The sequence below is a fragment of the Hyla sarda genome, chromosome 13 (genome assembly GCF_029499605.1).
Source record: "Hyla sarda isolate aHylSar1 chromosome 13, aHylSar1.hap1, whole genome shotgun sequence".
NCBI classification, from domain to species: Eukaryota; Metazoa; Chordata; class Amphibia; order Anura; family Hylidae; genus Hyla; species Hyla sarda.
The window spans coordinates 13887907-13904912 of NC_079201.1; the positions used below are offsets into that span (position 1 = coordinate 13887907).

The 17006-nt window shown below is 43.9% G+C and overlaps 1 protein-coding gene across 1 annotated transcript; it reads right to left on the reverse strand.

The window, feature by feature from the left end:
- Positions 1-1501: 1501 nt before the first annotated feature.
- On the reverse strand, positions 1502-16806 carry LOC130297321 (WAP four-disulfide core domain protein 2-like). The gene is made up of 3 exons (XM_056549668.1): positions 16676-16806; positions 3782-3931; positions 1502-2031 (listed from the first exon to the last, which is right to left on the reverse strand). The coding sequence occupies exons 1-3, from the start codon at positions 16749-16751 to the stop codon at positions 1928-1930; spliced, it is 330 nt and encodes a 109-aa protein (XP_056405643.1). The 5' UTR covers positions 16752-16806; the 3' UTR covers positions 1502-1927.
- Between the last annotated feature and the right edge of the window lie 200 nt (positions 16807-17006).

Consider the following 17006-nt stretch of genomic DNA (forward strand, 5'->3'; position numbering starts at 1 on the left):
AGATGTCATGTGACCTCATTATCCTGTATGAGATGTCATGTGACCTCATTGTCCTGTATGAGATGATGTCATGTGACCTCATTGTCCTGTATGAGATGATGTCATGTGACCTCATTGTCCTGTATGAGATGATGTCATGTGACCTCATTGTCCTGTATGAGATGATGTCATGTGACATGGGGCATTATCCTGCTGGAAGTATCATCAGAAGATGGGGTAGGCTGTGGGGTTTATATCAGGATCAATACTCAGGTAGCTGTGGGGTTTATATCAGGATCAATTGGTACTAAGGGGCCCAAAGTGCCCAGAAAATGTCCCCCCACCCCCCACCATTATATCCCCACCAGCCTGACCCGCTGATACAAGGCAGGAGGGATCAGGGCTTTATGGTGTTTACTCCAAATTCTGACCCTGTCATCTGAATGTCACAGCCACAATGGAGACTCCCCAGACCGGACAACGTTCTCCCATCTTCCATTGTCCCGATTCAGTGACCTGTGTGAATTGTAGCCTCAGTTTCCAGTTTTTAGCTGACAGGAGTGGCCCCCGGTGTGATCTTTGGCTGCTGTAGCCCATCTGCTTCAAGGTGGGACTTGTGTTTAGAGAGGGTATTCTGCAGACCTTGGTTGTAGCCAGTGGTTATTTGAGTTACTAGTGCCTTTTTGTCATATCCAACCAGTCTGCCCATTCTCTTCAGACATCAATAAGCCATTTTTTTTTTTTTATATTTTCTCTTTTTCGGACCATTCTCTCTAAACCCAAGAGATGGCTGTGCATGAAAATCCCAAAAATATGTAGACCAGCCAGTCTGCTACCAACAACCATGCCACGTTTACAGTAACTTACATCCCCGTTCTGATGCTCTTTTATACTTCAGCAAGTTGTCTTGACCACATCTACATTCCTAAATGCATTGAGTTGCTGCCATGTGATTGGCTGATCACCTTTTTGCGTTAACACACAATTGATCAGGTGTACCTAATATAGTGGCCAGTGAGTCAGCAATCTGAAGTAGCATAATGGGAGCTCCAGTAAACTGTGAAGGTGCCCATTTACCTTCCAGTCCGTGCGGGACATTAGGCTAAATGGGACTGTGCACTGTATTTTCTCAGGTACTCCTCTTTCTTCTATTGGTGTTTCCCAGCTGTTGCAAAACTACAACTCCCAGCATACCCGGACAGCCAAAGGCTGTCCGGGCATGCTGGGAGTTGTAGTTTTGCAACAGCTGGAGGCACCCTGGTTAGGAAACACTGTTCTATATGTAAACCACAAAAAAAAAAAAAAACATGCTTAATGTGGAGCTTTTCGGATGTGGTTTTATCTAAACCAATTCATTAAAAGGTAAAGCCGGAGTTTTGCGTCCTAATACTTGTGTGCGCGAGGCGTGCGACTGCGCTGGATCTCCGATCTCCACGGTCAGTAACCACAGAAGGAGCTGGCGGTGCGTTTTTAATTGGGAACCATGGTTGCCCTTCATAAAGATCAGAATATTAGGTGAGTTAAATTATTAATTTATTTTTTTTAATACAGGGGGACATAAAAGGTAAAGCCGGTCTTCTTGCTACTAGGGCATACCGGTAGTTGTAGTTTTGCAACAGCTGGACAACGAGATCCGTAGACTTACACCAGTATTTTCCATTCAGAGGCTGTGTCAAAACTACAACCCCCAGCATGCCCCTTGGCTGTGGGGGCATGCTGGGAGTTGTAGTTGGTCACCAGTTAGAGTTCTACAGGTTGAGGAACATTGAAAAATGTCATGTCCGTTTGAGACATTGTTTGGGGTTATCCAGTCCAGGCCATTAGTCACATCAGTTTTTAATCACTATTGTCGAAAAAAAACCATTTAACCCCTTCTTCCCATAACCATTGTCCGCGACAGGTTCCTTCTCCGTTACTGCGTCACATAACATTGATAGGTGGCCTTACGTTATTCATTGCCGGTGTGGTTGTTTGGGGTGTGGGCTGGTGCTTTTGCGGTTTCATTCCCAAATACTTTGGGTGGCTCTGTAGTAGAAGGAAGTTCTGCGGGCACTGAAAAAAAAAAAAAAATAAGACAATAAATTGGCGCAGTTGGGTTCAAAAACTTTTTATATGTTGTAGATTTTGGCAAAACATCATCCTCTCTAATATATTATTTCCTTTTTATAAAAATCATGACTTGTATAAAACGACCACTAGGGGTCCCCATACCATCCAGAACAAAATCCTGTCCGGCTACAGCATCATCTGTGTCTCAGCTGCAGCACAGACAGGGACAAAGTCCAGGAAGTGAGGGCGGGACTAACACTCCTCTTTGCTCACTCCTGTCCTATCAGACTGCAGCATGAAAACAGAGAGGAGGGGGTTACAGAGCAGCCTGCAGTGATTGGAGGAAGAGACCCAGCACAGCAGACTCAGGGAGGAAGTGAGTGCATGGTGATAGTGGACACGCCCCCTCCAGAGCACAGGATGACAAACCAAGTGAGCAACAGATAGAAGGTATTTGTGAGAGAAATATAGGTGCTAGACAGGATAAGGTACTAAGTAAAATACTGTATATACTCGAGTATAAGCCGACCCGAATATAAGCAGAGGCCCCTAATTTTACCCCAAAAACCCAGGAAAAGTTATTGACTCGACTATAAGCCTAGGGTGGGAAATATATCATCCCCCCCCCCCATGTCATCATCCAGACCCCCGTCATCAAAACTGTTGCAAAACTACAACTCCCAGCATGCTCGGACAGCCATCGGCTGTCCAGGCATGCTGGGTGTTGTAGTTTTGAAACCTCTGGAGGTCCGCAGGTTGAAGACCACTGCGGCCTTCATCATCATCATCCAGACCCCCCCTTTTGTTTTCTACTCACCTCCCCTCGGCGGGAAGTTCGGGTGAGCTGGTCCGGGTCATCTATGCTGCAGGGACCGTCTGGTGGGGATGGTTAGTCGTTGCGGGCTGTCCATTTTCACCGGGGTGGCCTCTTCTCCGCGCTTCGGGCCCGGACTAGTGACGTTGCCTTGACGACGACGCGCAGGGACGTTGCGCATGAACCTCCCTGTGCGTCGTCGTCAAGGCAGCGTCACTACTCCGGGGCCGGTCCCGAAGCGCGGAGAAGAGGCCCCCTGGTGAAAATGGACAGCCCGCAACGACTAACCATCCCCACCAGACGGTCCCTGCAGCATAGATGACCCGGACCAGCTCACCCTTCCTTCCCGCCGAGGGGAGGTGAGTACAAAACAAAAGGGGGGGGGGGGGGGCTGGATGATGACTAAGGCCGCAGTGGTCTTCAACCTGCGGACCTCCAGAGATTTCAAAACTACAACACCCAGCATGCCCGGACAGCCGATGGCTGTCCGGGCTTGCTGGGAGTTGTAGTTTTGAAACCTCTGGAGGGCCGCAGGTTGAAGACCACTGAGAAGGGATTGACAGGCGGAGTTGTGCTTACTTGTGCTTGAAGAAGCACAACTTCAAACCGGCTTGAAGAAGCACAACTAAGCGTGAAACAGCCTGTCCCGGTTACGTCCCCCGCCTCCGCTCCTGTACCAGCTCGTTATGCCTGACGACTTTCAATAAACGCTGTATGGACGGTGAGTGCAGTCCTTGTTTTCTCTGTCACATTTGACTCTTAAATCGAGGAAAATGGAGCAGTTGCCCATAGCAACCAATCAGATCGCTTCTTTCATTTTTAAAAAGGCCTCTGGGAAAAGAAAGAAGCGCTCTGATTGGTTGCTATGGGCAACTGCTCCACTTTTCCTCCACACAGGTTTTGTATAGTCCTAAATGTATAAAGTCTCCGTTGTATCACCTGTCTTCGTGCAGGATTTTGTCCCACAATTGTTCGGGCAGCACTTCATCTTGTCCGCGCACTCTTCGTCGGCATCGCAGGCATTGCCGCAGATTCCCAGCTTTATGTCTTCTGTTTGAGGACACACACCCGTATGCTGAGCAGCTGGAGCTGGACGAAAAAAGAAATAGAACAAATTGTAAATATATATAGAGACGGGCAAGGAAAGTGCAGTTATTGAGTTCGGCACAAGGTATGAAATTGTAGCCCACAGGATCACCATGGCCACAATGTGAAACATGTCGCTGCATGGCTTAAAGGGGTACTCTGGTGGAATGTTTTTTTAAATTATAAATCAACTGGTAACAGAAAGTTATACAGATTTGTAAATTACTTCTATATAAAAAAACTTAATCCTTCCAGTACTTATCAGCTGCTGTATGCTACAATGGAAGTTGTGTAGTTCTTTCCAGTTTGATCACAGTGCTCTCTGCTGACACCTCTGTCCATGTCAGGAACTGTCCAGGGCAGAAACAAATCCCCATGGCAAACCTCTCCTGCTCTGGACCGTTCCTGAGACAGACAGAGGTGTCAGCAGAGAGCACTGTGGTCAGAAAGAAAAGAACTACGCTACTTCCTCTGGAGCATACAGCAACTGATAAGTACTGGAAGGATTAAGATTTTTTTTAAATAGAAGTCATTTACAAATCTGTATAACTTTCTGCCACCAGTTGATTTAAAAAAAATAAAAATAAATAAAAATTCCCACCGGAGTACCCCTTTAAATGATCACTGTTGGTTTAAACAGCTTCCACCTATGTGATGGCCCATGTGATCTCTATCATATTTGTATATCCAGAGGGACTGACATAATTGGTGTCTACAACCGGTTATGGCCTTCAGGTCATGGGCCAATTTTTCCATATCTTACCTGTCTCACTTTTTATGTGGTAATAACTTTGTAATGGCTTAAAGGGGTCCTCCCCCCTTAGACATCTTATCCCTTATCCAGGGATAGGGTATGAGATGTTTGATCGCGGGGGTCCAGCTGCTGGGACCCCCCACAACCTTAGGCCCAGCAACCCTGGCGTTCTGAACAATTTATGTTCAGAACGTCGGTTTCGGGCGGTAGCCCGAAACCGGCGTTCTGAACATAAATTGTTCAGAACGCTGGGCCTAAAATCGTTGGGGGCATGTACCCCCCTGTGATTAGACATCTTATCCCCCTATCCTTTGGATAGGGGATAAGATGTCTAGGGGCGGAGTACCCCATTAAGTTCTCCTAATGATTAAGATTGGTTTTTGTGGCCCATTGTATTTTATGCTACTGGTAAATTTAGGTCCATATTTAAAGGGGTTATCCAGGAAACAAATATATATATATATATAATGTCAACTGGCTCCAGAAAGTTAAACAAATTTGTAAATTACTTCTATTAAAAAAAATCTTAATCCTTTTAGTACTTATGAGCTTCTGAAGTTGAGTTTTTCTTTTCTGTCTAAGTGCTCTGTGATGACACCTGTCTCGGGAACTGTCCAGAGTAGAAGCGAATCCTCATAGCAAACCTCTTCTACTCTGTGCAGTTCCCGAGACAAGCAGAGATGTCAGCAGAGAGCACTGTTGCCAGACAGAAAAGAACAACTCGACTTCAGCAGCTGATAATTATTGGAAGGATTAAGATTTTTTTTTAATAGAAGTAATTTACAAAACTGCTTAACTTTGTAGAGCCAGTTGAGATATATGTATATATAAAGGTTTTTCCTGGAATACCCTTTTAAACTCCATAATTTAGTAAACATTTTAGAGCAAATTAGGGGGGGGGGGGGGGAGATTCAAAATTCTCTGCTTTTAAGAAAAAGTTTAAAGTCCTGCCACATAAATGAGTTAATAATTGACGTTCCCGATAAGTCTATTTTAGGTTGGCACGATTTGGTAAACCATGTTGGGTTTGCAGAGTAGTTGCGGTGCCAAAACATAAGAAACCCCCTCCTTCCCCCTGACGACCCCTAATTTGGAAACTTCACCACCCATGGGACTTTGACCACCACCGATTGTTTCAAATATTTACTAGATTTAGGCCATAAAAGATTAAAGGGGTACTCCGGTGAAAACCTTTTTTCTTTTAAATCAACTGGTGGCAGAAAGTTAAACATATTTGTAAATTACTTCTATTAAAAAATCTTAATCCTTCCTGTACTTATTAGCTGCTGAATACTACAGAGGAAATTGTTTTCTTTTTGGAATGCTCTCTGATGACATCACGACCACAGTTCTCTCTGCTGACGTTATTATAATAATAACACTTTATTTATTGTTGTCCTTAGTGGGATTTGAACCCAAGTCCCCAGCACTGCAAGGCAGCAGTGCTAACCACTGAGCCACCATGCTGCCCTTAGCATACATCTGCTATGCATGGTTGCTAAAATGGACAGAGATGTCAGCAGAGAGCACTGTGCTCGTGATGTCATCAGTGTTCCAAAAAGAAAGGAATTTCCTCTGTAGCATTCAGCAGCTAATAAGTACTGGAAGGATTAAGATTTTTTTAATAGAAGTAATTTACAAATATGTTTGTAACTTTCTGCCACCAGTTGATTTAAAAGAAAAAATGTTTTCACCGGAGTATCCCTTTAAATAAACATAATATGGGGGGCATTTATCAAAACCTGCGTAGAGGAGAAGTAGCTGAGTTGCCCATAGCAACCAATCAGATTGCTAGTTTCATTTTCCACAGGCCTTTTCAAAAATGAAAGAAGCCATCTGATTGGTTGCTATGGGCAACTCAGCCACTTTTCCTCTGGACAGGTTTGATAAATCTCCCCCATTGAATATATTCTGCTGCTCCATTCACAAAAGGGCAGTCGGGGACCCCCATTTTTGTGACCAGTCACTAATAGTTGGACCCCCCCCAATTACTTATTATCTATCATGTGGAGACGCCATAAATTGTTATCTCGGGTTAGGCTGCATTCATATCTCGTTTTTGCAATACGGTTCCTGTATCAGGTTTTTTGAAAAAAAAAAAAAAAACATATGTCTCCGAACCGTATAAAACCGCGTACAACCGTATAGACCTCTGTACGGTTTGAAATACGGTTGCATACGGTTTAATATGTTTTTTGTTGGAAAAAAAAAACTGATACGGTTTTAAGTTTGTCCTTAAATAAATAAAGTTCTTCTTGTTCTATTTGTGGGAAGAACTTTCGGCGTGCACTGCGCACGTGCAAACTGCAAAACCGTAAGGTGCAAACCGGATGAAACCGTACGCACATACGGCTCAGTACAGTTCCCATAGACCACCATTTATTTTTTTTAAACGTATATGGGTTGTATCCAGTTTTTCACCCGGACATAAAACCGTATTAGACTACGGTTTTGTGTACGGGAAAAAAAACAATAAAACCTTAATGGTTGCAAAACGTACACAACCGGATGCTACGTTTGGCGTACGGTTTTCCATGAAATGTCTATACCTACGGTTTTCCATGAAATGTCTATACCTACGGTTTTCCATGAAATGTCTATACCTACGGTTTTCCATGAAATGTCTATACCTACGGTTTTCTATGAAATGTCTATACCTACGGTTTTCTATGAAATGTCTATACCTACGGTTTTCTATGAAATGTCTATACCTACGGTTTTCTGTGAAATGTCTATACCTACGGTTTTCTGTGAAATGTCTATACCTACGGTTTTCTATGAAATGTCTATACCTACGGTTTTCCATGAAATGTCTATACCTACGGTTTTCTATGAAATGTCTATACGTACGGTTTTCTATGAAATGTCTATACCTACGGTTTTCCATGAAATGTCTATACCTACGGTTTTCCGTGAAATGTCTATACCTACGGTTTTCTGTGAAATGTCTATACCTACGGTTTTCCGTGAAATGTCTATACCTACGGTTTTCCATGAAATGTCTATACCTACGGTTTTCCATGAAATGTCTATACCTACGGTTTTCCATGAAATGTCTATACCTACGGTTTTTCATGAAATGTCTATACGTACGGTTTTCCATGAAATGTCTATACCTACGGTTTTCCATGAAATGTCTATACCTACGGTTTTCCATGAAATGTCTATACCTACGGTTTTTCATGAAATGTCTATACGTACGGTTTTCCATGAAATGTCTATACCTACGGTTTTCCATGAAATGTCTATACCTACGGTTTTCCATGAAATGTCTATACCTACGGTTTTCCATGAAATGTCTATACCTATGGTTTTTCATGAAATGTCTATACGTACGGTTTTCCATGAAATGTCTATACCTACGGTTTTCTATGAAATGTCTATACGTACGGTTTGCAATATGGTTCCTTACGGGTTTTTTTTCACTGAAACCGGATACAATGAAGGTCTATGGGAGGAAATCATCATGATGGGAGTTGTAGTTATGCAACAGTGGGAGACCAACAGGTTTGGGAACACTGCCCTATAGTATCTTAGGGTGTAACATCGTCTCAGTGAAACAATCCATATTTATATTCTTACTGTAAAGTGCCTTTAGGAAATAGTCACGCCTATGTACCTTAGTCATTGTCATCGTGATCTTAACCCTTTAATATATGATATTTTATACCATTACATTGCTGGTATAACCTGCCACGTCTACTTCATAATGTTAAATTCCTTGGAAAACTTCCAAGATATCAGTATTGTAATAAAAAAAAAAAAAAATAAATAAATAAAAAAAACTGTTTCCCTTAGCTAAGATGACTTAAAATTTTAATATTTCTTTTTTTAAACCAACTGGCTCCAGAAAGTTAAACAGATTTGTAAATTACTTCAATAAAAAAAAATCTTAATCCTTCCAATAGTTATCGTCTGCTGAAGTTGAGTTGTTCTTTTCTGTCTGGCAACAGTGCTCTCTGCTGACATCTCTGCTTGTCTCGGGAACTGCACAGAGTAGAAGAGGTTTTCTATGGGGATTTGCTTCTAATCTGGACAGTTCTGAGAGCACTTAGACAGAAAAGAACAACTCAACTTCTGCAGCTCATGAGTACTGAAAGGATTAAGAGTTTTTAATAGAAGTAATTTACAAATCTGTTTAACTTTCTGAAGCCAGTTGATTTAAAAAAAAACAATATTTTCCACCGGAGTACCCCTTTTAAATACATTTTTGTATTGGTTATCAGAGGTTAAAAACAGTGTCTCTCTTTACATGCTTAAAGGGGTACTCCGCCCCTAGACATGTTATCCCCTATCCCAGTGTTTCCCAATTTGGGTGAAAAAGTTTTTTCCTCGATAACCCCTTTAAATGTGCCCGTCAGATTCCAAAACTCTATATATGTCGTACATCTTGGCAAAACATTAAACTTTCTAATGGTACCAGGTAGTCAATGACGCATGATCATCTCTTGGCGGGGAGGCAGTGGATAGACCGGGGGGAGCTCAGACGCTGGCTACGGACCGTTTCACGCCACTTGGCGCTTCGTCAGGCCGGACGGCCTGGGACTGCCGGCCAGCCAGCCTGGGATGTTTTACCGGGTGAGTGCTCCGTTACCTTTCTTCATGCGTTTACATTAACCTTTCTAATATACTTCATAGAAAAAATATTGATCTTTTTATAGAAATCATGGCTTATTAAAAAGACCTCTAGGGGTCCCCATACCCTCCAGAACATAATCCTGTATGGCTGCAGCTTTATCTTTATCCCAGCTGAAGCACAGGCCGGGACAAAGTCATGTGAGTGAGGGTAGGACTAGCACTCCTCTGTGCTCACTCCTGTCCTATCAGACTGCAGCATAAAAAAAAAAAAAAACAGAAGATGGGGTTACAGAGCAGAATGCAGTGATTGGATGAAGAGACCCGGCACAGCAGACTCAGGGAGGAAGTGAATGCATGGTGAGTGAGGGTGGGCTCAGTGCTTGCCTTGGACACGCCCCTTCCTGAGCAGTGGATGTTAGAATGAGTGAGCAGCAGAACAGAGGGATTTGTGAACCAAATACAGAAGCTATACACACAAAAAAGTCATGTAAAGCATCTGCAGGACCTAGTGGGGAACATATAGAAGCATAATTTTTTCTGTGATATGACAGGTACGCTTTTAAGCTTTTAAGCCCTGCACCCGGTCCCAGTATAAAACGTGGGTTCACACCGGGTCGGTCCCGGCGGCTAATGACAGCTGGGACCCTGGGCTAATAGCGTGCGGCACAGATCGTTGTGTTGCATGCTATTTACCCTTTAGCCGCGGCGTTCAAAGTTGATCGCAGCGTGTAAAATTAAAGTAAAATCTTCTCGGCAGCTCAGTCGAGCTGATCGGGACCATCACGGTGAAATCACGATGTCCCGATCAGCTAGAACACAAGCGTAGGTTCCCTTACCTGCCTCCGTCGCCTACGATCGGCGATTGATTGCTCCAAGCCTGAAATCCACCGCCGATTACACTGATCTTTGCTGTGTCAATGCATGGTAATGATCTGTGTATGAGATCGGCATGTGCAGTGTAATAGCCACTAGGGGGGGCTATAACACTGCAAAAAAAAGTGTGAAAAAAAAGTTAAAGGGGTATTCCAGGAATTTTTTTTTTTATTTGACTATGCTACAGGAGCGGTAAAGCTAGTGTAGTTCATAATATAGTGTCTGTACTTGTGTGTGTGATGGTTTTCTCACAATTGTTATGTGATTTTGACCCCAATATTTATTTTTACCAGCATACAAAATGACTGTTGTCTCAGATTTTTCCCAGCTTGCAATGCGGCCCAGACCTGACTCACTAGTCAGCTGACAGGGAGCCTGTCTGCTTCAATGGGTGGAGTGATCGCTTGGTGGGAGAGAGAGCAACTGCCACTAATGCAACAGCTGTAGGCACCCTGATTGAAAACCAAAGGTCTTTTGAATGGATGCAGCTCTTTTATGTTTCAATGTGTGGGAGGGAGGAAAATGGAATTATGGGATTTGTAGGCAAAAACAGAAAACTCAAACAGGAAATACCAGTTCACAAAAAGCTAGCCACAGTGTTATGGTAATCTCATGACATAGCCATTTAGCCCCAAGACAAGCGCAGATCCTTCCTAATCATGTCCATTACTGTCTGCCAGGTACGTACTAAAATCACCTTATGGTGGAGAACCCCTTTAATAAAGATCATTTAACCCCTTCCCTAATAAAAGTAAGAATCACCCCCTTTTCCCATTTTAAAAACAAAACTGTGTAAATAAAAATAAACGTGGTATCGCCGCGTGCGGAAATGTCCGAGCTATAAAAATATATAGTTAATTAAACCGCTCGCTCAATGGCGTATGCACAAAAAAAATTCCTAAGTCCAAAATAGTGTATTTTTGGTCACTTTTTATATAATGAAAAAATTTATAAAAAGTGATCAAAAAGTCCGATCAATACATAAATGTTACCGCTAAAAACTTCAGATCACAGTGCAAAAAATGAGTCCTCAGATCGCGCCATATGCGGAAAAATTAAGTTATAGGGGTCAGAAAATTACTATTTTTTTTTTAAACTGTAATTTTTATTGAAAAGTTTGCATAATTACAAATCAAAACTGAAACAAACACAGTGCCACAATGTCACATGGGCCAGGGCCTGTTAACAACCAGAGCTATACAAACAATCGTATTGGTAAGTGATCAGATCCGGACAGGTCAGTACAGGGACAGCAACGTTCCAGTAGCCTCTAAGACCAACATGACCCGCAGCCATAGGAATAAATAACGAGAACCAATGAGAGCGCAACCAAACGGCAGCAAATATGGGACAAGGCCACAAACAAGGGAAGGGAGGGGAGCATAAACCGGGGAGAGCACAAGACCAACAAAAAGTGACAGTACCACACACAGGGAGGTAGATAGGAAAGACTGGAAGGAGAGGAAAGAGCAAGAGAAAAGAGAGTATCAAGGCGGTTGTCTTTCAGAAAAACAGTCCATGGGCTCCCAGTGAAACAAAGGGACCGAGTTATTCAGGGAAGCTATTAAAGATTCCAGAGAACGAAATAAGAGGTCGGATTCAGCAGGGGGGAGGGTCCTCTTCCAACATTTAGCAATGAGTGTTTTAGCAGCTAAGACTGTGCATGAAGAGTTAAATAATTTCTTAGACATCACGGGGTGAGAAAGCTGAAGAAGATAGACAAGAGGGTCGAGAGGGAACGACACTCCCAGTACATCAGACAGTAATCTCCGCACTTTGTGCCAGTATTCCACTATAAGGGGACAGGGCCAAAATATATGATACACCGTACCCAGACCAACCCCACAATGCCAGCATTGGGGGGGGGGGGGGGTCAGGGTTCAGCCTATTTAACAGCTCGAGTGTGTGGTACCATCCCATAATTAGTTTGTATTGAGTTTCCTTATAGGCCGTACAAATAGATGCCTTAGAGGCCCTCTCCCAGATAACCACAGAGGGAGAGCTATGGTAGTTTCTAGAGCATCTTCCCAACAACCCATATAACGATGCGACACCGGGATACCCACAGGAGGTTGAAGAAGTAAAGAGTAGATGTCGGAGAGAAGGCCCCTGGTCTGAGGCCCACCACGGCACCGCCTCTCAAACCCAGTGGCCATAGAAATCACAGAGGAGCCAGTGGTAGAGGACAGAAAATGTTGCAGCTACAAATAATGAAAGCGTTCAGACGAGGGGAGATCCCAGCTAGATTGCAATTGAGAAAAAGGAAGAAAGGAGCGAGAGAGAGGGTCTACAACATCAGCCCAGCAGAAAAGGCCCCTAGATCCCCATTCCCGCACCATGGCGGCAGAGAGGCCGGAGGGAAAGTCAGGATGGTAAAGGAAAGACCGGAGAGGGGAAGAGGGAGAGAACAGCTTTAATTTCACAGAACAATAGCCCCAGACATATTTAGAGAAAGCCATCGGACCCAATAAAGGGGATAGGGAGACAGTGGAAGCAGGAGGAGACCAGAGCAGCGTATTGGGGTGGAAAGGGGCCAACCAGAGCTTTTCTAGCTCCATCCATCGGCTATAGACATGATAAGATGACCACGCCGCAAGATGGCGCAGATGGGCAGCCCAGTAGTACTTGACCACATCCGTAGCTGCAAGACCTCCAAACGCCTTACCAGCCATCATGACAGATATAGGGAGTCAATGCCTCTTCCCATCCCAAATAAATAAAAAAGTGGCCGTTTGAAATGAGCGAAGCGCAGACAGCGGCACCCGAACCGGCGACGTTTCAAAATAGTACAGCAGTTTCGGAAGTATGGTCATTTTCATTGCCGCAATACGCCCGAAAAGGAAATATACTGCAAGCGCCATTTTTCCAAAAGAGCACGGAGTTCTCGAAAGAGGGGGAGATAGATGGTAGAGTAAAGCGAGGAATAGCGAGAGGTGATATAAACCCCCAGGCACAGTGACCCCCCCGACCTACGATGGCACCAACATATGATCATTTCAACATACGATGGCCTCTCAGAGGCAGCATCAACATACGATGCTTTTGTATGTCGGGGCCATCGCATAAACGGCTATCCGACAGCGCAGACTGCTTCAGCTGCCACCGGATATCTGTTTACGGTGCCCCGTGTGGTCCGGTGATGATCACTTACCTGTCCTCGGGGCTCCGGCGCGTCCTCTTCAGGATCCCCTGCATCGTTGGCACTCTCCATCGTCATCATCACGTCGCTGCTCACGCCGTCCCGTCATCCAATAGGAGCGGCGTGCGTAGCGACGTGATGGCGGTGACGGAGAGCGAGGATGGCAGGGAAGCAGAGGCCTTGCCGGAGCATCGGGGACACCTCGGGGATGCGGCAACAGCGATGGAAGGCGACATCCAGGGCAGCGGTGGCGGTCCGGAGCGGCGGGGACAGGTGAGTACAACTTCCAATAACGGTGGTCTACAACCTGCGGACCTCCAGATATTTTAAAACTACAACTCCCAGCATGCCCGGACAGCCGTTGGCTGTCCTATACTTTACATTGCACGGATCCCTCAACATACGATGGTCCGTTTGGAACGGATTACCATTGTATGTTGAGGGACCACTGTACTTGATAGCAGATGGGGACCATTTGAAGGAGTAGTTGGAGCGAAGAAGAGTGGAAAGAGACACGGGAAGATTCAGAGGAAGCGCCTCCGACCTCCGACCTTATAGCCGGAGACCTCACCATAAGCGTGAAGGACCCTATAAAGACTAGGTAGAGAGAGCAAGGGACGAGTGAGGGTAAGAAGCGCATCATCAGCAAAGAGACAGATCTTGAAATCCGTGTCGTACAAGGGAATGCCAGTGATGTCCGGGTCACCCCGAATCATAGCAGCCAAAGGCTCAATACAAAGTGCAAAAACCAAGGGGGACAAGGGACATCCCTGACGAGTCCCATTGAACAAGGGGAATGTTGGAGAAGGAGCATGAGGGAGTTTGAGGGAAGCTGTAGGAGATGAGTAGAGACCCCGCAGTGCAGTCAAAAAATTACTCGTAATACCAAACTTCTGAAGGGTAACGAACAGAAACGGCCACCCCAGTCTATCAAATGCCATCTCGGCATCGAGGCTAAGTATGAGAGACTGCTCAGACCTCCGATCAGATCAACAAGGTCCACGACCCTCCTGGTGCTGTCACCGCCCTGGAGACGGGATGGATCCAACCTGGTCCTTATGGATCAGGGAGGGGAGAAAGGAGCAAAGCCGAACCGCCAACACCTTAGAGAACAGTTTGAGGTCAGAGTTAAAGGGGTACTTCTGCGCTCAAACATCTTATCCCCTTGTCTTGTCCGTTTCGCTGTGGATTTTTGGGTAAACTGACGGATGTCACTGCAAAGTAGAATTGGTGGCGCAAAAAATAAGCCATAATATGGATTTTTGGGTGCAAAATTGAAAGGGTTATGATTTTTAAAAGGTAAGGAGGAAAAAACTTTATTTTTTTATTTTTTATCAACTGGTGCCAAAAAGTTAAACAGATTTGTAAATTACTTCTATTTAAAGGGGTATTCCAGGCAAAACCATATATATATATATATATATATATATATATATATATACATATGTATATCTCAACTGGCTCCGGAAAGTTGAACAGATTTGTAAATTACTTCTATTAAAAAATCTTAATCCTTCCAATAGTTATTAGCTTCTGAAGTTTTCTGTCTAACTGCTCAATGATGATGTCACGTCCCGGGAGCTGTGCATGATGGGAGAATATCCCCATAGGAACTGCACAGCTCCGGGGACGTGAGTCATCAGAGAGCAGTTAGACAGAAAAAAAAAAAAACTCAACTTCAGAAGCTAATAACTATTGGAAGGATTAAGATTTTTTAATCAAAGTAATTTACAAATCTGTTTAACTTTCCGGAGCCAGTTGATATATAAAAAAAAGTTTGGGCCTGGAATACCCCTTTAATCTTAATCCTTCCAGTACTTAGCAGCTGCTGTATACTCCACAGGAAGTTATTTATTTTTTTATTTCCTTTCTGTCTGACCACAGTGCTCTCTGCTGACACCTCTGTCCATTTTAGGAACTGTCCGGAGCAGGATAGGTTTTCTATGGGGATTTGCTCCTACTCTGGACAGTTCCTGACATGGACTGAGGTGTCAGCAGAGAGCACTGGGGTCAGACAGAAAGGAAATTCAAAAGGAAAAGAACTTCCTCTGTAGTATACAGCAGCAGATAAGTACTGTAAGGGTTAAGATTTTTAAATAGAAGTAATTTACAAATCTGTTTAACTTTATGGCACCAGTTGATTAAAAAAAAAAAGTTTTCCAGTGAAGTACCCCTTTAAGAAGTATATAAGAAAAGTAATTCAAATAGACTAATCTATAACATATAAAATGTTATTGTTAGTGACAGGAGCCATTTAATGGGTGAAAAAAAAAAATGGGGAAAAAAAAAAAAAGTGAAAGGGTCTGAATACTTTCCGAATGTATTGTAGCCTGTGTCCAATTTGACACAAGTGTAACGTCTCTTCGCCCGCATTAGTCGTGGCCCAAACCTTGGGTGTAGGGGTCTGACCTAATAACTAGTGTTGAGTGCGAATTTTCAAGATGGAAATTTTTGCCGCGAATATCAGCACTTCGCGATTTTGCAAATGTTTTGAATGTAATGATGTATATTCGTAATGACGAATATAATTTTTTTACATTTTTTATGTGAATATTTAGAATATAGTGATTTTTTTAATGCAAATATTTATGGGAATATCTGCACTTCCAGACTGGACACTGATCCCTCCCTTCTTTTAGGTGAAAGATATAATTTCGCATGCGCATTATGCGAATTTCATTACAAATTTTCGCATTGGGAAAAAAAATAATAATAAAAAAAAAAGAGAACGAACATAGCGAAAATGCGAATTTCATGAACATAGGACGAATATTCGTCCATATATTCTCGAAATATCGCAAATTCCAATATGGCCCCTGCCGCTCATCACTACTGATAATATCACTTCAGGTCTGGACCATGGGGGGAGATTTATCAAAACCTGTACAGAGGAAAACTTGCCCAGTTGCCCATAGCAACCAATCAGTTTGCTGCTTTCATTTTTAAATGAAAGCAGTGATCTGATTGGTTGCTATGGGCAACTGGGCAAGTTTTCCTCTGTACAGGTTTTGATAAATCTCCCCCCATGACCGTATTACGACATAGAAAGCGCCTGGTAACATAGGGGGAGATTTATCAAAACCTGAGGAAGAGTGGTGCAGTTGCCCATAGCAACCAATCCGATTGCCTCTTTCGTTTTTCAGAGGCCTCTTTAAAAATGAAAGAAGAAATCTGATTGGTTGCTATGGGCAACCGCAGCACTCCTCCTTTACACGGCTTCGATAAATCTCCCCCCTATAGCGGTGGTCTCCAACTGGGGCCCTCCAGATGTTGCAAAACTTTAACTCCCAGCATGCCCGGACAGCCGTTGGCTGTCCGGGCATGCTGGGAGTTGAAGTTTTGCAATGTCTGGAGGGCCCCAGTTTGAGACCACCGCCCTGTATATAGTAAAGCCTTCACTTACCTGTAGTCTGTGCCGCCCTCCTCTGCACACACAGGGCGAGGATCAGGAGGAGGGGGATACACCTCATAGGTTTCATCCTGCGGTGTCGCTCCGTCTGCCGGTGTGCCAGCTCCGTCGGGTGAGGCAGTGCTAGTAATACAGTCGCCTCCTCCCACAGTACGAGACATGGGAGGATATAATATTATAATATTCAGGGTTGTATGGGGGAATCTATCACTGGTTTGACCCAGATATTTTGGTGTTGAGTTGTCGTGGTTGCTGTTTAGAGACTTTTTCTTTTCGGCTTTGGCTTTTAGAAGCTTTTTCTAAAAATCGTGTAGCCACGCCATGG